At 37.7% G+C, this 20821-nt stretch overlaps 1 protein-coding gene across 1 annotated transcript in view; it reads right to left on the reverse strand.

The window, feature by feature from the left end:
* Window positions 1-1852: 1852 nt before the first annotated feature.
* Tbc1d4 (TBC1 domain family member 4) overlaps window positions 1853-20821 on the reverse strand; it is a 187616-nt gene continuing 168647 nt past the window's right edge. The window contains exons 15-20 of the mRNA XM_077795211.1: window positions 18555-18713; window positions 15549-15793; window positions 12503-12662; window positions 9639-9808; window positions 6701-6877; window positions 1853-4359 (exon numbers count right to left, since the gene is read on the reverse strand). Coding sequence (XP_077651337.1) covers window positions 4126-4359; window positions 6701-6877; window positions 9639-9808; window positions 12503-12662; window positions 15549-15793; window positions 18555-18713 — 1145 coding nt within the window. The 3' untranslated portion in view covers window positions 1853-4125. The remainder of the gene's footprint in view (window positions 4360-6700; window positions 6878-9638; window positions 9809-12502; window positions 12663-15548; window positions 15794-18554; window positions 18714-20821) is intronic.

Below are 20821 nucleotides of genomic sequence, written 5' to 3' on the forward strand. Positions count from 1 at the left end.
GCTTGCGCCCAGAAATCAGAAATGGCCTGTTTAACCCACTAGAACAAGGACATGCACTTAGGTAGCTGCTGGGTGGATGGGAAAAATGGGTAAATACTGTGCAGGCAAAACCAGCAGGGAAAGGGACAAGCAAAATTGACTCCTGAGTCCAGGGCCCTAAGTCAGGTTCTCACTAATTTTGACTTGGATTTCTATCGCATTTGCCTCATTGCCATCCTTCTCCCTAGTTTCTACCCAAATGTATCAAATGGATGGCAGCAAACCTGTCTCTCTTCATGTTACTGCTACTTGAGAGCTCAGCCTTCTTCACACGGTCCGTGAGGCCTTTTGTGAGAGTTCTTGTCTGTAAGGAGACTCCTCTCCCACTACACCCTCATGGGACTACATTCAGTAGAATAACTAAGGCTTAAGGAATGAGTTTTGATTTCCATGCCATCTTCTCTCATTCATACACTGTTTTACACAACTTCTGCTGGCTTTTGCAGATTCCCAATCAAGCCTCCCTTCCTCCAAACCATTTTCACACCCACTCCAGGTGCTACCCAGCCCTTTCCCTTTGTGGAATGCAGAGATTCTTGTCCCTATTACCTTACACACCTGTTATAGTACAAATTCTCTTGTTTTCTAATTAACCCCTTCTTCCCACCTAGACTGTAAGCTCTATGAGAACAAGGACTATAATTTTTCCACCTTTGGATACTTGGCATCCAGCCTGGAATCTGCTCACAAAATCTAATTGTGGAATGAATAAATACCAGTACTTAAACCAAGATTCAGGTCTAGAATTTTCCACCCTAAATTCAGTACTTTTTCTCATTATGTCACAGTTAAGATCCTCACATCATGGCAGAGGACCAAATAACTTCACACTATCAGAGAATAGATTTTTTTTATTCTTCTTCCAGCACTGTGAGAAACAAATTGGTAATTAAATGGGTAAATCAATATGGTTATTAAGAGACTATACTATTAAGCCTACACTGCCTCCTTTCAAAATGTTTAATTCCCACCTACATTGAAAGATAGTTAAAAATTTTAGTCCTAAAATTAGCAGCATGACATAGTATCCTTCCTTGTATTTAATTGCTGCAGTCTGGCTAGGCACAAAATCATGAGCCACTCAAGCAGGAACAAACTTTATTTTTTGAAACTGCCACCAATGCCCCATACGCCCCCGGGAAGAATCCCGATAGACCCACGTGGCCTTCTCCCAGAACCCCAGAGGAAGGTCCTCCCCTGGAATTCCCTCCTACTGTACTTCCCCAACCAATGGGAACTCTCCAGGAGTCCCATAGCAGGCCAAGGTGAACAGCAGGAGTCCAATATCCACATGAATGCAAATCTTAACATAATCATATCATCTCCATGGCTAGCTGGCATCACCTTACAACCAAAAATGTCATGCATCATATTACTTGGCTGTGGCTCTTAGCATTTAATTGCAAATTTAAGAATATTCGAAAGATCTATTTTTAAGCAAACACATTCATATCATATCCATCGGTAAATGCCCTTCAGTATACAGAAGCAATTTTTCCAATTAAAATTCTTATTTTTTCATATTCTCTTTCTTGCTACGAGAGGACCTAGAACATAAAAAAGAGTAGAATGAAAATTTGTCAGTGTGGTTGCCTTTTTCTTTCCATAATTAGCAGCAAAATGTTTCATCGATTGAGGAAAAAAAAGTGAAAATGGTAATAACATGCTCTCATAAATGTTTCAACATTATCTTTGTGGTATGGGATTCCATAAGGAAGAATATCAGTATAGCAATTTTAAATAGTAATAATCTAACCCATGAAGGTTTTCTTTAAAGGTCTCTCCCCAAAGAGTACTAAAATCAACAGGTCAATAAAACTTTAACAATGTATTTATTGGAAATGAACCAGACATTACATTAACTGGATGAAGATGTAAAATGCATGGAGCATAACTGGTGGGACATTTTTAAAAATCACAAATGAGAAAGAAAATTCATTTTCAAAAGAAAACATTGTATCCAAGTCACCTTAATCTCTGAACACCATAATATAACTCATAATGCTGGCATTAAACATCCAGAATAAAGTTTACTTTAAACTGAATAACAAAAAGAAAAGCTTCCCTCCCCCAACTTGAAGACTTCTTGGCTATCACTTGTATCACTACACCCATAAGGCAATTTGTCTCACCATAGAGTGAGATGATATTTGTCATATTCTTTTTTAAAATTTTTTCTTAGTTGTAAATGAACATAATATCTTTATTTTTATTTATTTTTATATGGTGCTGAGGATCAAACCCAGGGCCTCACGTGTGCAAGGCAAGCACTCTACCACTGAGCTACTACCCCAGCCCATGTCATATTACTCTTGATAGGGGAAAATTAAAAAAAAAAAAAACACCTTCTAAAGAGAGATTTTCAAGAAATCTTGTTATTAGTCAATTGTTGGTCCCCAAGTGAATGGGGTACTTAGAATCAGCATTTTCTAGAACCTAGAACTGATATTAACTTGACTTACTAAAACAAGTCATTGTCTTTTAAGAAACCACTGAGATTCAATGGCATGCTGATCTTCAACAAGAATCCTACTTTCACCGTTTCCAGTGGTAAGAGGGTCTCATGTGTGTCTGTCATCTGTTCATGGCGATTTTCTGAAACCTTGAGAGCTTTACTCCTGAACTCTGTAATACATTTCAGCTTGTGTATAACAAACTCTCTTTGAAGAAAATTACCCCCAAATAATCCATCTGTGAAAATCAAAGTGCTGCAAAAAGCAGTGCCGATAAATAGTTTGGAAAGGCAAAAAAACTGCACTGATTTTCAGAGGCACTATCGTAAAATCCTCTCTGAAAGGGAGAATTGCACGTGTACTTTGAAAAACGACTTCCCTTCCGTATACCCAGCATGCATGAATGTCTTCTAACGAGCTATTTGCAGGCAGCGGAAGCTGGGAGTCCAAATCAGAATTGTAGGTTTAGGTTGGGCTGAGTGCCACTTTTCCCTTTCCTCCCAGTGGATTTCAACAGTTTTTCCTAAACATTTCACGGTTCTCCTCAAGTTTTCCATGAAAGGGGAAGATGATTAATAGCTTATTAGATTCTGTCAATTGGCCAAAAAAAAAAAAAAAAGTATCTCAATATAGTATGTCCTCTTTAGGAAAAATCAATCATAATTGCATTTCCTTATCCTAAAATTAAAGGTCAAAAGAACTAAATTGTGGGCTTTTACAATTTGGTGGGGAAATAGCCAATCTGTGTCACTTGGTTACTGGGGCACCAAGTAACTGTTCACAACTGCAGAAGTCATTTAAATAAAAAGGTAGAAAGCTAACCCAGACAATTTAGATCCTAAATTATATTTTCAAGGCCTGATATTTTCAGTCTGAGTCATAATGCTGGTCTTATTTGCTAAAAAAATTAGCAACATTCTTTTTTACCTTGAGCTGGGCAGACTCAGCCACGATGTCCTGCTTTCTAAAGCAAAGCCTCACCAGACTCAAAATACATGAAGATGTAACATGCTCATTGGCACAAAGCAGGCAGGACGAAAAGGCCCCACCTTCCCAAAACACTCACTACAGCATGACTGGCAACCACTCATTTTCCGCATTCTGACAATGTCAGTAGAATTTAGGACAGGTACACATGAAGGTACATAAACGTTTCCACCTTTCCACCATTGCGTGAAACATGCTGTTCTTTGGAGAAAAAAATACATTCATTTTTTTCAAGTATATTTCAATATACAAAGATGCTCTAGCTTTGTTTCACTAAAAAGACAAAAAGACTTCACATGTGTCCAAGGGAAATTTCACGTGAACTTCCCTTTGGTGTGGATTTCATGAAGTTCTGACTAAAAAAAAAATGCTCTAAATATATGTTTACTCATTTTATCTGAAAGTATGAACTCTTTAGATCCATTTCATATGTATGTACAGAGTTCAGCAACAAGAGTGTCTGTGTACATGTACAACGGCTTGGGATGGGCGTGCTCTGATGAGAGCGAGGGCCACTTGCTGGCGGGCTCAGCACCAGCGCCGGGTGGTTCGCCCAGCTTCAGTGTCCAGCTTGGGCCAGCAGCGCACGGGCTCTTCCTCTCTAATAGGCTAAGGAGCACTTTGTGCTGAGACAGCACGTCTTGAATTATGGCTTATTTCCTGCCTTGGCTTTGTTGTTCGGGTTGCAGTTTAGTTCTTTCAGCAGCGTTTCGCAGTTGGCCAGAGCATCAGCCGGCAGCAGCTTCCGGATCTGCTCCACTGTCTTTTGATAAGCCATTTTTTCTTGTTCCAGGGTCCGGATTAAAGTCTTCATTTTGGTCTCTCTAGTTAAAAGATTTTCCAGGTTTGATTCCAAGGCTTGAATTTTAGCATGAGCCACCTGTTTGGAGGGGAGGGAGGAATAAAATTATCCAAGTGAAAAATGTAAAGAATCTAGTTCTTAATGACAGTAGCAGCCAGGCCCCATGTCTGTAGTAATCACTGATATAAAATCACTTAGTAAAATTTTATGTGAAGTGTGTAAAAAGGATATTTTTAGATTGCTCAAAAATATAACTATTATACTAATATGACTGATGTCTTCTCACTGATTATACTAATAATGCAATACTAAATCATCACCCCACAATGCTGGGGTCCTCACTCCATGCCCACTGGGGTTCCCTGCAGGAGTGGGGTCTGGCCTGGCTGAAGGCGAAATGGGATTCCTGAAACCATCCTCCAGTGCTCAAAGAAGCTTTCTGCCCTCTCACTGGACATGCAGGTTCTTGAAACACATACTTGGGATTCCAGCAGTTTTTATGGTGTACTCAAGAAACTTAGAGACGACTACATGGAAGTGTCAGAGAAAAAGTCTGTAACGACTAAGAGCAAGCTTTAACTTAGATCAAGTGCCAGCTAGCTTTCCCCAGCTAGGAAATGCTCAATTTGTCATGGTTGAAATATCTGAATAAAATAAGGGACGAGATGCCAATTGTTGTTTTTGTTTTAAATACACCCTGTTGGCTCATTTTTGAATAGGAAAAATGATCAAAGTTTCTATGGGCCAGAGCTGATGTGAGATACTAGGAGGGAAACTAGCTGTTCCTATTCTAGGGGAGAAACTACTTTAGAAACCCCTTGTTTCTAACCTATGTCCCTCCCAGCTGAATTTGACAGGGGACTCACCAAATGGAAGCAGGGTTGGAGGCAGGGTAAATGGCAGGGCAGAAAAGCGGTGTGGGTGGACAGAATTCAAGGGGCCATGAGGCACTTAAGCTCTAACTCAGAGCTCATCTCCCTGAAGAAGAGTCGCCTGCTGCTATGGTTTGGATACAGAATGTGTCCCCCAAGAGCTCCTGTGTTGGAAGGTTGGTCCCCAGTGTGGCAATATTACAAGGTAAGGTGGTGGGGCCTTGATGAGGTGGGACTGAAAGGCAGGTCTTTAGGTCATTGGGGGCTGCCCCAGAAAGGAACAAGGTAGATTTGATAGGACCCTGGTTAGTTCTTAAGGGCTGTTACCAAAGAGCAAGACTGGCCCTTCCCAGTGCCTCTGGATTCCTTTCTCACCACATGATCACACCCTCTCCCACAAAGTCTCACCAAGATGACCTCTGACATGTGACACAGCGGGGGATGGGGAGGTTTGCATGAGCCAGCACCACACTGTTTAGACTTTCAGCCTCCAAAAGTGTGAGTTGGAAAATCTTTTCTTTATAAGTTACTCAGACTCAGGTATTTCATTGAAGACAGAAAACAAGACTAATATACCTACTATCCTCCACTCCTCAAGTACTTTTAAGGGCCTCTCCTCAAGGCATGAACACAGAGCACACATCATACTAACTGCAGACGCAGACTACTACTGTATAGTAAAGTGCCTATTGCATTTGTAATATGTATTTAGAAATAAATATTTGATATTTCATATTCTCAAGTAATTGTAAACTCCTAGATGGCAGGAACTATGTGTTACATGCTTTTATTCAGTTCACTCCAAAAGTCTCTTTCTCTGCCCCTTTCTGTTTTACTCTAGATAATTCTTATCATCCCCAATCAGATCTTTGAAAATGTCTTCTAGTTGGCCTCCCTACATTCTCCCCATCCTAATCTGTCTCTATCAAGATTTTCAGATTCTTAAAAAAAAAAAAAAAAAAAAAAAAGGTTTTCAGGTTCTTCTTTCTAATGTATGACTCAAAAACATTGAAAGAGTTCCCTCTTAACAAGATTTAAAGCCATGCTCTTAGATTTGACATGAAAAGTCACCTACACCTCAGCCTCCATCATATTTACCTCACCTCTCCTAATATAACTCATAAATTAATACCAAGCTAACTCTGTGCTCTGCCACATCCTCCCGATTGGTGCCACCCTCCTGGAGGCCCAGTGTAAATGCCCTCTTCACTTCCTGCTTCCAAGAACCAGCTCAAGCTTTCCCAATGTCTCATATTCAGTTCTTTTTCCCTTGATCTTAGCCAAATGTGTCTAATATTCAATAAGAATTTAACCATATTCTGTTTTGAACTGCCATTCCACCATTTGGGGAGTGTGCATTTTTTCTCTTCCAAGTGATATTTAAATCCATAAGTACATTCATAGCCCCAGGGTACTTGAACACAATCTGATACATGAGCCCTTAGCAGTGGCTGGATCCACAGACACAACCTTATTATTCCCAGTATAGTTTCTGTGCATGCAGGATGCATTCGTGCACTTCTTTGGTCAAGTGTTTCTCTCTTTACCTGTAATTTTTCTAGTAGGTCCATGTTCTGTCTTTTCAGTTGGCTATTGGCCCTCTCCAGCTTCTCTATAGGTTCATTATCCTCACAGGTATATGAAGATTCCTGAAGTTCATCCTGCAGGACATGATATTCCACCTCATAGGCATGTAACTGTTTAGAAATATCCATCTCAAACACCTGCCACAGAAACACCAGAGGTTAGTCTGGCCTTCAAAAGATTATGGTATTATATGATACAAGCTATGATCTCTGTACTGGCATACTTCATGTTACTTCCAATACTTATTAATGAAGAACATTAAAACACACAAAAGGAAAAAATAGGTGTGACTATCAATGCAGGAACAAATTGGATACAGATTAGACTATTATATAAGAACACAGAATATTTTTATACAACTGAAACATTCTGATGAGACAGAGTCATGAGAATAAATTAATTTCCAAGGGTATTTTGCAACTAAGATATTTATAATCTAGAAACTGTCTTCTGAAATGTAGTATACCAGATAAACAACATCAGTTATTGAGTAATTATGTTCGAGATAACTGCTGCTAATTAGTAAGCAAAATTGAATAGTGAATTTCTATACTACAGAGAACAAAAGCATTTCTAATGTATTTGTCAATGGAGCAGAGAAGTCTTTAATAAATGGTTTCCATGTGAGCCTTTGGGGAATCATTTATATATTCTACCACAAAGAGAAACCTCAAAAACACACACCCTGAGCACTGTCCAGAGCTGTAAGGTTTAACGAGAGATGCTAATATTCTCCCAGATTATCACCAAATAGGAAGACTATCTGTTTAAGAGTCAGAGGACAAATGACCCTCCGTGGTGTACACTAACTGGAGGCAGCTGGAGTGAGTGAGGCCGCAGCTACCATTCAGGAAAATATAACTTATCCTATTACTATTAAAAGACACTTCAATATTAGAATTTTATATAAGGGGTTTCTAGACTAACTCATCTTCCTCACAAACAGGCACGCTCTTCCTTGCCTAGCAGGTGAAGATACACTGGACTATTTATTACGTGACCACTAAAAGTGATCATATGGATATGTATTGACTGACGTGGGAAAACATCTAATACTTTTTTTCTACAGTGTTCATAAATAAAGCCCATCAAGATCTCCTCCAATACCAGCAGTTCATTCAAATTAGTCAATTCTAATTGTTAGGCAGCTCTAACATCAAATCCAAAATCATCTGCCTATAAATCTACCCACACTTCCTAGTAGTAATATATAAAACCAAGCAATTCCCTCATTAGCTTTTTGTTTTGTTTTAATTGGCAGTGTTGGGGATTGAACCCAGAGTCTTGCACATGCTAGGCAAGCACTCTACCACTGAGCTACACCCCTAGACCTCCTCGTTAACTGAGGTAATATCTGATTTCAAATCCCAAAAGCATAATCTCTGACTGCTTGCCAGTCAAAAGATATTTTCAAATAATAAGTAAATACGTAAATAAAAGCTACCCTTCTCCACTTAGAGTATCTTAACAAATGAAGAACTATTATTGGATATTTACAGAATGTTCTGCTTGTGGTTTAGGTTCCATGCAATGGAAAGATAATCCAGAGTTCACATTATAGTATATAAAATACTTTAACTTATAATATGAAGACATAATAGGATTTGATTATTGTTCTTCCCTTTTTGTAGGGAAGCTGAGACTCAGAGAGGCTGTCATTCCTAAAAATGACTATGATGTGGTGAGTCACCAAAACAAATCTCAAACTTACTTTCTCTTCTCTAAACTCTTGTCTTCTTTCTGCTATCCCAAGTGCTTCCAGAAAAGTAGTAAACTCTATCAATGCTCACAAAGCATTACTGTACGTTCTACAAATCTGGTCTTCAGTTTGTTCACTTCATCTGAACAATGTATAACTACCACTCACCAGGTCTCTATGAAGAGCCAGGGACTAGATACATGGTGTGCAGATTACTTTCCATTTGCTTTTTGGATCCCTTCTCTATTCTCATCCCTTCTACTATGCACCAAGAGGCAGACTCCTGTGAACCACATGCCCCACAATTCCTTTCTGGCTGGCTTCTGATTGGGTTTGGTCAATGGGAGGTGCTAGCTGGAGATCAGAAGGGTACAGGTCCTTCTTTTCTAATCCTGTCCTACTTAGTTTATTAAGAGCACAGTAACTGTGAAAGGATCCCCTCCTTCACATTTCTGGCTCCCACTGATTCTGGTAACACCTTATATCCTTCACATGCCCCCTCAGCACCAGGGAGGAACAGCTTCCCTCTGCTTATAGTTCCTGGGCACCTGGACACAGATGCCAGATTCCCTTAAGCCACCCACACCTCTATAAATGTTTCCTTTGTCTGAATCATCAGAGGGAGACGATGTCTCCTTATTAAGTTTCACAAAACTTCTTAGGTCAGTACTGACCCATTTTGGAACTGAGAAAACTAGGGTTCTGAAGATTAGGGTGATATTTGCAAGCCACACAACTAATAGGAGACCAACTAATAGATAATAATGTCAGCAAAAAACATTTCTTGGAGAAAAAAAAAAGCTAGAAGATGGTGCAAACCCAATACTTTCTAATTTCAAAATCTGCACACCTGCATTATGACCTCCTTCTATATTTTACAACAAAATTAAAAATACAAAGGCAAGGAGATCTCATTTTATTCTCAGATCTTCCTGATTGTGAGTTCTATTTTCAGTTTCAATGAAAAGTATTCCTGAAAAACCCATTATGTAACACTAAATCACATCTCCTGTGCACAGTCAGATAAACAATGTCACAATATAAAAATTTCACAATAGCATAATTTCTAAATAAAATATAACTGATCAAAGTTAAAAAACATACCTGTCAAGCAAAACTGTACTTGTATGCTAAAGCATTTACCATATAATCAGCAGAGAAACTGCTATATAATCTTATTATTATCATTCAAGTCATACCTGGGTAATAATTTTTTCCATCTCAGAGGTATTCATATCAGGGAGCGTGTTCTTAAGGAATTCAACAATGTTTTCAAAGTTTTCACACTCCATTATAAGAGTCTCTTGGCTACTCAAAAGGCTGAGTGCAACCTTGAATATCACTTCAGTTCCCTGAAGAAAAATAATATCTAAAAGAAGAGATGATAATTTCATGACTGAAATTATTCATTCACTATTGTCAAAGACATATTCTTTGTGCTAAAGGTACTCGTTTTATTATTTCAACATAACCAAAGAATATTTTGCAAAATAAAACTGGTCAAAATCACCTAATTTAAAAATATAATAATATGACTAAAACAGACAGATGTGTGACTATTCCCCTTACTTTATTAGGAATCTCAGATAAAGCTAGGGGAACAGAGGAAAAAATATATATCTGTTTGTTTATGTGTTTCTTATAATTTTTAACAGCAAATTCATGAGACTAGACACTTTCAACTGATATTTAGATTTTTTTCACAACAGAACATAAAAGCAAATCAACACAGCCAATTATTACTATTCAAAATCTTATAATAAAAAGTAAATGAGACAGTTACTATATAATTAAATTTATATTAGATAAAAAATTTAAAAATCTTAAAAGAAAAATCAAAACTAATAACAAAATTATAATCTAAATCAGAAAAGTTACCCTTATTCCAAATTCTGCTTCCTTGCAAATGCAAACATGCAATAGTTTTGAAAAATAGCAAATACATTTGTATGAATATATTTCTCAATATATGCCATTATTTTATCAATGATATACAACACAAAGTCTTTTTAAAAAGAAGGAACTGTGAACTGAACAGACACTTCACTGAAGAAGAAATACAACTGATCAACAAATATATGAAAAAGTGTGCAACATCTCTAGCAATTAGAGAAATGCAAATCAAAACTACTCTAGGATTTCATCTCACTCCTGTCAAAATGGCAATCATCAAGAATACAGGCAACAATAAATGTTGGCAAGGATGTGGGGGAAAAGCTACACTCATACATTGCTGGTGGGACTGAAAATTGGTGCAGCCACTATGGAAAGCAGTATGGAGATGCCTCAGAAAATTGGGAATGGAACCACCATTTGACCCAGCATAACCACTCCTTGGTTTATACCCAAAGGACTTAAAATCAGCATACTATAGTGACACAGTCACATCAATGTTTATAGCAGCTCAATTCACAATAGCTAGACTATGGAACCAACCTAGATGTCCCTCAACAGATGAATGGATAAAGAAAATGTGGTATATATACTCAATGGATATTACTAGCTTTAAAAAAAAAGAGTAAAATTATGGAATTTGCCAGTAAATGGTTGGAGTTGGAGAATATCATGCTAAATAAATAAGCCAATCCCACCAAACCAAAGGCTGAATGTTTTCTCTAATATTCTAATGTTAATTCACAATAGGGTGAGGGGTACTAGGAAGAACAGCTTTACCTTAGATTATGTAGAGGGAAGTGATGGGAAGGGAGGGGAGAGGATGTGGGGGTAGGAAAGATAGTAGAATGAAACAGACATTATTACTTTATGTATATAGTGACTACATGACCAATATGATTCTGCAACATGTACACTCAGAAAAATGAGAAATTATATCCCATCTATGTATGATGTGTCAAAGTGCATAAATGCATTCTAGTGTCATGTATAACTAATTAAAACAAATTTTTTAAAAATTTTTAAAAAGGAAGGAACTGTGAAAGAAAAAAACGTGGTCCCTCTTCTTGCTCACACATCTTTCCCTTCCTGACAGTCTCTATTTTCTACTAAATTCAAAGAAAAGAATTGAGCAACTATTGTCCAGCTGACAGCTCCCATCAGGATCTCATAACAAGAAGCAAGACTACTGGGGACACTTGGGTCTTGAGCTCTGATGGCAAGCTTCCAAGGGCAAGTCGAAGAGATGGCCTGAAACACTATTTCAACTTGACATAGAAATACATATACAAAGGGATTTTATATATTTCTGAGAAATGCATACATAAAAGGATTTCTAAAGATTCATTAATAGGAACACAAACTCCAGAGTACACTTCACTGGAGAAAAGCAACCATGTATGTTCAATAAACAAGAGAAATCTGGTGACCATCTGATTTAGTACAATCTGATTTCTCCCTCTCGCTAAACTCTGTCTATAGGTTGCATTCCCTCTAACATAGTGCTTAACTTTTAAAACCATAGCCCCCTGCAAAGAAAGACACAAAGAATTATAATCTGGTATAGGTATACACATTACACCTATGTCTTCAAAACCAAAGTTTCTCCCAATAGCATTTTTCCCATGTTATTTGTAATATCCTGATGAATTTCAATGAATTCTATTCTATTCTTCTTTTTCCAAAATGCTGGTAATGACCTACAATTGTATCAATACTCACAATTTGACAAAAAAGCTCCAATCTAGCAAAAGCACAGCCATGAACAAGTACTGACGACTTGACCATGGCTTCTAAATACATGAACAGAACATAAAAATTGTGTAAGCCCTTTCTGAGGCTACCATGATCCTAACAACATCATTAGAACGAACCTCTAGGGAATAGTTATTGTTTTATTTTTTGGCTTTTCAAACAATAGATAAACCAAACTAAAGACTTGTGACTAGGTTTAAGGGCCCCCAAAGGGAGCATAGATCATGACATACGGTCCCCTCTCCCGCCTAGTGCTGAACACTATGATTGGAGAAAGACAAAGTTTCTCCAAACAATAGTGTAGCAATGTGCTATCCTGTGTAACACATGATAAAATATTCAAGGCATCACACGGCTAGAAGGATGTTACCTAGAATCAATAGCACTGTCTCGTTAGGTTGCAAGTATCTCTTACCAAAAACTCTGGCTACAAATCCTAATGGAAACTGAGAGGCAAAGAGTGTGAGAAACCAGGGAGCCGCATAAAGACTGGGGCTGATTTCATTTTCTTCAAGATGATTGTAGAGATCTCTGTGGTAGTCGTGAAGGAGCCTGGACAGCTGGTACATCTGAATCTAAAGTTAATTTGGAGAAAAAAAATTAAATATGATGCACTTATCTAAGTGTACATTGGAATTTTAATACTTTAATATTTCATAACAATTCTTATATACTCAATAAATAATAAAAATGAGTATGACTTTATTTTTTTTTCAATTTAAAGTTGATATTCAATTCCAAGTTCATGTTACTGAGGTTCATAAAACAAGTTACTATAAGTCCATGTAAATGTCTTGAGCAAGGTCTTCTATCATGTGTGTTTAGGGATCATTTACATACACATGGAATTGCTTATGTAATTTAATCAGAACTGTCCTGGCTTTGAATTTCCATGGACAGTACCTTCTAATTTCAGACCAGTTCCAAAAAAGCGCCCATTTTAAGATATCTACAATGTTCAGTGTAGAAACAAAGCTCGCCTCTATTTGCTGGGCTCAGCATCTGATTTGTGACATCCTATGCTGCTGTGATACAGCAGAAGTTTAAAATGTCCTGGGGCCAGAAGCTTTAGGTGTTTCTTCTAATACCCAAGTTATTTAAGCAACATATTTTTCATGGGATTAAAATAGTTAGTGCAGTTGTTTCTGAATGCTTCCAGAATTAAAAGAAATTATTTCATTTGCCCACCAAGTTGATTACTGGCATTTCAAGAACATTATGAAGACATCATATAAGAACTAAAACAAAAAAACTCTATGTCTATATTGCCAAAGTTATAGCAATAACGATATATTGTACTTTAATTTAAATTTCGATCCACAGAGTTAAAAAATAACGTTTCTTGATCAGTTACATATGTTTAATATTTTGTGACGTGTATGCATTATTTTATTAAATCTAGTAGAGTTTCTTTAGAAGAAATTCTTCAAGTATCACCCTACATAGGTAGCTCTATGAAAATACAAATAACCAATTATACCATAAATTCAACAGTAGTTTCCTGAGTACAAACTAAAAGTAAGGTGACTTATTTGGAAAAAAAAAGTGATAAAATACTATATATAAATACAGTCAGCTATGTTTGACCCTTATGTTTCTCCTGATACACACCTATGTTGCATGAACAATATAATTAATAATAATCTAGCTATTTAAGTTGCATAATTAGGCTGTTAACTATCTGTGAATTACTTGGTCTGATATAAGTTTATAAAGGGAAACAGTATTTGTTACTTATATTAACATTATCGGTTCTATAAACATATAGATTTGTCCAGTGGGGAAATAGGAAGTTTTAATTAGATGATTGACATTAACATGGATATATCTTTGAAAACTAAGTTTCCACACAAGCTGTGAAGGAAGGAATCAAAGAGCCACAGGAAATCATAACTATAAAATAAGCAGCTTAGCTGGAGTCAAACATAAAAGATCTTTTTAAATGAGATTATTATAAATAAATAAATCCAAGCCACTGTGAGACATAAAAAAATGAGATTATTCTCTCAATAAGTCATGGTCAATGAGCTACTTATTTCCTTCTACTTTCTAAACTTGGAGTTGAGGATATCAAGGTAGATTTGGGCAGATCTCCAGATGGAAGAATTAGAACTAGAGGGAGAAAGGCAGAGAGATAGGCAGGGGAGAGAAGATAGAAAAAGAGACCACAGACTTCACAAAATAAGTAGAAACACAATGTGATAAAATATAGACATTTAAAGTTGAAAAAGACCTCAACCCCTCATTTTACAGATAAGATAACTGAAACAGAAAGCCAGGAGTGTCCCAGCTCACCAACAGTGAAGAAAGAAATCAGAAATCCTGTCAACAGAGTACTGACCCACTGCGGCAGGCATTTATGCATACTTGTGAAAGTCTTGATTGGACCGAAACCACCCACTTCCTGCTCTAGAAAGTGAAAAAGTGCTACATCCCACTTTATAAAGCATAAAGGTCCACTCTCCTAAGGTCCCTGATTTTGTAGCCTAGGAGGCTGCCATCAATGATTTTTTTTTTTTTTTTTTTTTTGGATTGAGGAAGAATGGATACCAGGGATTGAACATAGGGGCACTTAACCCTTGAGCCATATCCCCAACCCTTTTCTAAGTTTTTATTTTGAGACAGGGTCTCACTAAGTTGCTGAGGCTGGCTTCGAACTTGGGATCCTTCTGCCTCAGTCTCCCAAGTCGCTGGGATTACAGGTGTGAGCCACAGTGCCTGGCTATCATCAAAGATTTTTAAACATCTACAATTTCAAAATTAGAGACATAAAATATTTCTTGGTAACTATATGCCTTATTAAGTTAATGTATAAATCCTATCTACATGGACGTTTGTCATGTCAAATTGATGAGAGAGAGAGAGTGTGTGTGTGTGTGTGTGTGTGTGTTTCCGGGAATTGAACCCAGGGTCCTATGCATGGTAGGTAAGCACTCTACCATTGAGATACACCACTGAGATATATCTCCAGCTCAATGAGGAATTTTTAAATGGAAAAATCATTGTATTTTAAAACCAACAGTGAGCCATGTTTCCGTCTCTGGACCAAAATCAAACACTACACACAGGTACCTTCCATTCTTTGGAATTCTAATGATAGCTATCAAACTGCTGTCTCTGAAAATCAGAGCTATTTAATTCCTCACAATGATGTCAATGCATCCTATCCAATATAACATTTATTTTCAAAATAAAGTAAAAAATAAAATACTCCATAGTCATTATTAAACAGACCTATGAACAGTCTTCAACCAGGAATCAAATCACTGTAATTTTGTGTCCTGGTGAGCACTCCCCATAGGCACTGTTAAGTAATTGGGTACTTAGCAAAATCCCAAATCCCACACTCTTAAAGACAATGGGACCAAACTTGTTTAAATCTGAACTGTAATTTAGAAGACCAAGATTTCTGGTGACAGCCTCCTGTCTCCTGCACTCCCTGTGAAGAACCACAGCCTCACCTGTAGCGACATCATGTCAGGTCTGTACTGCTTGCGGAAGCCTAGGTCATACATGAGGAACTTCAGCATCTCGAAGGCTTGCTCTTCACTCATGTGCAGAAGCAGGACTCCAGCCACAAAGCTGATCCCCTGACAGTAGCCCACTTCACTGTCCAGCAAAGAGTAGGCCTTTAGGAGGTTAAAGAGTGACAGCTGCCCTGCCCCAAGCTGTACAGAAAAGTAGGGGTGAGTAGGAAATGTCCTTCCTGCAAAGAAAGAGAAGACCTCTTAGAGGAGAGCAGGGTGTAAATGCAAATTGGTGAACTTCAGGAACAAATGAGCACCCTCCCAAACTGGTGACAGCTGCTTGGAATTTTCATCTCATAATTTCTCTCTTTGCTTCAAGCCCCAAGTTGTACTTGCCAGGCTCCCATCCCACCTCCACATATATGGTACAGGGGCAAACATTTTATACTAACCAGTATTCCTTCCACCAAACAACAGGAGACAATGAAAATCCCCAGACAAACAAACAACATATCCAGGAGAGATTGCCAGAGAACAGAACTCAAAATGTATTCTGACTATAAATCAGGACAAATTCTAAATCCATCTAAAAACCACCCTCTAACTGAAGTCAGAACTTATATAAGAAGGATCATATTATTGAAAAGGAAATTCTACAACTGGAAGATTAGCCCAGTGACAGAGTGCTTGCCTAGCATGTACAAGAGGCTTTGGTTCAATCCCCAGCACCAAGGGGGAGAAAGATAAATTTTAAAATGTTAGTAGTCATAAACAGATTTATTGCTGCTTTTCTTATAATTTTAATATTGGAAGGGCTTTGTGGTTTTGTTTCACTTTATATTCAGTTTGTCATTTGGGAAATATTTCTTTTTAAAATATCCTTTGTTCTGTGTTTCTTAAAATGCCTTCATGAACCATGTAGATCCCTTTTCTTTTTTCACTATCTCCAAAAAATATATATACACACACACACGTGTGTGTGTATATACACATATATGGCTATATCCATATCTATGTTATATATATATATATATATATATATATATATATATATATATATATATATATATATATATCTGAGGAGGACAAGGAGCATAAAGGGTAGAGCTGATTTCAAATAAATTCCCTCCAAATTTACCTCTGGGTAAAAATTAGCACAGAAACACCAGTTAGCAAACAAACACAGTCCTATGTCACTAAAGAGCTGGTGCCAGGTACTAAATCAGATCCATCTTCTCTACCAAAACTATACATGCTGCTTTGGGACTTGTCTTATACCACAAAAAAATGAAGGGGATGTTACTAGCTTCCTTGTGAAATGATTACTCAAGTCAGTTAGAATTTGCAAGAATGTCAGATTTTTTACATGTTTTCTACTACATATGCTTAAAAGTTATTTTTTTCCAGGAACTGATAAGATTAATTCTGCAGAGTAAGGAGAAGAAATGAGAAAATAACAAAAATATGCTGCAGAAACACAGATGGCTACAAGTAGAGCGAAATAAGCAATTTTCCAAATTATCATTTTACTCTCTCACTTAACATTTTTGCAAACAAAAACTAAAAATACACTATCCAAGAAGCTGAGTCCAGCTCCATATTTGTCAGCTTTTCCTTGTTACCTGATCTCATCTCCCTCTTTGCTAGCAAATCTTGACTAACCCTGATTGCAACACCTCAATCCTATTTCTCATCACCAACATATCATCCTGGAACTACAGCTCTGCAAGGGATCCCAGGGATTGCCTAGTTCATGCCTCCATTTAACAAGAGCAAATTGCAACTCAGAAGCAAAGCAATCTAGGACCACAGTTAGTGGTAGAATCAAAACAAGAACTCAAGTTTTTAGTGTTTCTATAAAATTTCCATTTTAATTCTACTGGGCTCAAAAAGTATTTAATTAAGCTGGGCCCTTCCCCAAGAAAAGCTGTTTGTCATCCAAAAGGAACAGAGGTAAAAACTAGATTTTAGCCAGTGATTTTTTTTTATATGCCCTAATATGAAATGACCCCAAATATAAGGTAATCTCCTGTTTACCTCATGAGCTCAAATAACATTTCTGGCCAATGGCAATCATCACCTTTTAGGAGTACAGATGAAATAGTCAAACACCAATGGACAATATTTAGATATTTTTAAATAAAATACACAAAACATGTTAATTTAGGGAAAGGAGAGACAATATGATATTTTAAATCATTGGATTTTATTTTTCATAAATTATTTGAAATTCAGCATTAAAAAGATTGCTTTACGATGCTGTCACTGGAAATCCTCCCTCAGGTCATAAGTACCCATTCTTTCATTAGTAACTTAATTTTTCATCCATCTGAGAGGTAGGTATCCATGATGCCTACAGCATAACCATTTATTGTATTGATATTTTTTGTCCCTGGGATGTGGACAGTGGCTCCCTCTATCTTCCTTATAAAGAACAGGCTGAGCCTATTTTTCTGCCCTCTGAGCTGTCCACTTGTGGTCTTATCAAATGCCATCCAGTCACTCCTGAGGTTACAGACAGGCAACCCCTGTATTGTTTGCTTTTTGAAGTGCTGGGACTTGAATCAAGGGCTTGAATCGATCCCAGGAGCATACTGGGCAAGTGCTATACACTCTGACTCACATCCCCAGCCCTCTATATTACTTTTTAAAGTGATAACTACAGGCTTGCTTTCAGCCATAGGTCGAGGGTAAAACTTTGCTAAATTTTTTTTGGTCCTCTTTTAACCTATTTTGAAACCAGCACTGATTAAGATATAATTGTCTATCCTAAAAGTCAGTTATTCAAAACACAGAGACCACTCTTTACAGTACCTTTTTCAGAGGGCAAGTTTGGGGATGAAAACTTCATTTTAGACTCAGGCATTTATAGTGTCTTCGATCAGATTTAAGGCTAACTTACCCCAGAGAGGAAGGTCTGCAGTTCTGCTGATACCAAACAACAAACAAAGCCCCAAACCTGCTCTCTTTTGTTAATTACAATCAACATGATGCACATACCCAAATCCACAAGGATAGCATGCTGCTGGGCGGTGAGCCGCTTCAGAAGTTCTTTATAGGATGTGTCTGGGGGTTGGTGCTTGTTAGGCAACCTGTGTCTCAGGCGATACTGCAAAGCCAGGAACTGCCAAATTTCACCTCGTCGACTTTTGGGAACTCCTACAATCAAAGAAATAGTAAAAAAATAAACAAAAATGAAAAAGGTCAGGCTTTTAACTCTGAAATCAAGTTGCTAGCTTGCAGTCAAAGAACTATTTAATTCTTGAAAATAGGCAGCTGGACTGGACGGCTTGTCAACCCCAGGTCATGGTTACGTGGTATAATGTACTGCCTGAACCACTGTTTGACAAGTGTTATCCTATAGCTCCTGATGTCTCATGAACGGAAGTTTTCAAATAATAACTGGGGCCACAATGACAGTCATTGGGCAACACTGAGCACCTAATTAAAGATTTTACTGAGGGTGTTAGCCACCAAGTCTCATATGTGCACTCAGAGAACAACCCTAAGAAGTAGGTAACCACCATTATTCCCACTTTACACCCAGAAATGCTGAGGTGGGAGATTATGCAATTTGCCTGAGTTCCCACAGCTAATAAGGGATGGCACAGAATCAGCTCTCTGAAAGTCTGGCTTCAACAGCCAAATTCTGAAATCCAAAAATGTATTACTGCCTATTTCTACTTTTTATGTAGCTCAAAGACAGCCACAGATGTTAATCCTCATATTACAATTTTTCTATTTTTCATCCACAAGTAACTTTGCAAAAAAGAATTAAATATCATTGTATGTAATCATAAAATAATAAAAAATAGTAAACACAAGATGAGGACATCCCAGGAGGCAACCAAGAATGTCACTCAGCCTTCAATAAAAAAAAATACTGAGTACATATAATGAAACTTTGACTCAATCATGCCTGAAAAATCAAAGGGTATCACAAGCAGTTCAAAGTATGCTACAACTATGTTTTTATGTTTCACATGAAGTAAGTACAGGAGGGACAGGATTCAGTTCTGTACAGGGAAGCCAACTTTTTATTTCCCTCATCGAGAGTTTTTATTTCAAATAGAATGGACCTGAATGGGCCCCTGAGCTCCAGCTGGTTAAGGGAAGGTTTGACGACAGCAATCTCTTCTGACTGCAACGCCAGTGTTTGCAAAAGCTGAGAGCATTGCCGCCCAGAGGGTGCTGCCGACCAAGCTCTCTTTTTTAGCCCCATTCCCTGACAAACACTAGAAGTTTGTGGTTATTTTCACTTTCCCAATTTCTAGCTCCTGCTGTGGCTTTTATGGAATTTTAAGCGCTCGTGCGCGCGCTTGTGCACACGCTTGGGCTTGCTCTCTCTCTCTCTCTCTCTCTCTCTTTCTCTCTCTCTCTCTGTGTGTCTCTCTCTCTCAATGGCCTCAAGTATTTCTGTTCTTCTTTATAGATGATCCTGAATATCACTTTTTCCGTTGAAGCCCTCCCTAACATCTCTAAGCGACATAGTCACTTCCTTTTCACACACCATTCATACTGTAACATTACCATATTGAACTACAGTTAGCTCTATACTGTCTATTTGTATACTTCCCAACCTTGATGGTGAACTCCTTGGGAATGGAAGTCTACTTTCATCTTATATTCTTGGACCTTGTTACTTAAATATTTGGGAATGAATGAATGACAGCATATAACATGTGAATCTTAGAGGGTGACTTTTATTAGCCCACTAAATCAATCACTAATAGTTCTTGGTTGCTGGCTGTTTAAACTATCCATATAACAAAAAAATTACCAAAAAAAACCACCTTACACACTTTGGTTAAACAGCATCCAGTATGTAATGGAGTATAGAGTGTGGCCTTGAGGATACCTTATCACCCTGAGAGATGAATAAACCCATTCTCAGGAAAATTAGTCTCATCCACCCATTCATTCAGTAAATAACTTGTGGAAAATACTGTTTGGGTGCTATGTGGGCACTGACAGGGCAAGAAAAACAATAAACACAAACACACAACATTACAAACTATGTACATACACTGATCATGAGAAAGAATAATAAATCAAAACGACTTTATTTTGGCGGTAAGGCAAGGATGGTGCTCTGAGGAAATGATATTTGAGGCCTGAGGGGAGAACAGAAGTAGGAGTGTGGGCAGCTATGACTTCAGGAAGAGATGTGAAGGACCTGAGAGGGGCAGAGGAAAGAAGAGAGAAGAAGAGAGAATGGATAAAATGGAGATGGGAAGAGGGGAGAAGGAAGAGAGGTAAGGAAGATC

This window comes from Urocitellus parryii, chromosome 2 (genome assembly GCF_045843805.1).
Source record: "Urocitellus parryii isolate mUroPar1 chromosome 2, mUroPar1.hap1, whole genome shotgun sequence".
Taxonomy (NCBI): Eukaryota; Metazoa; Chordata; class Mammalia; order Rodentia; family Sciuridae; genus Urocitellus; species Urocitellus parryii.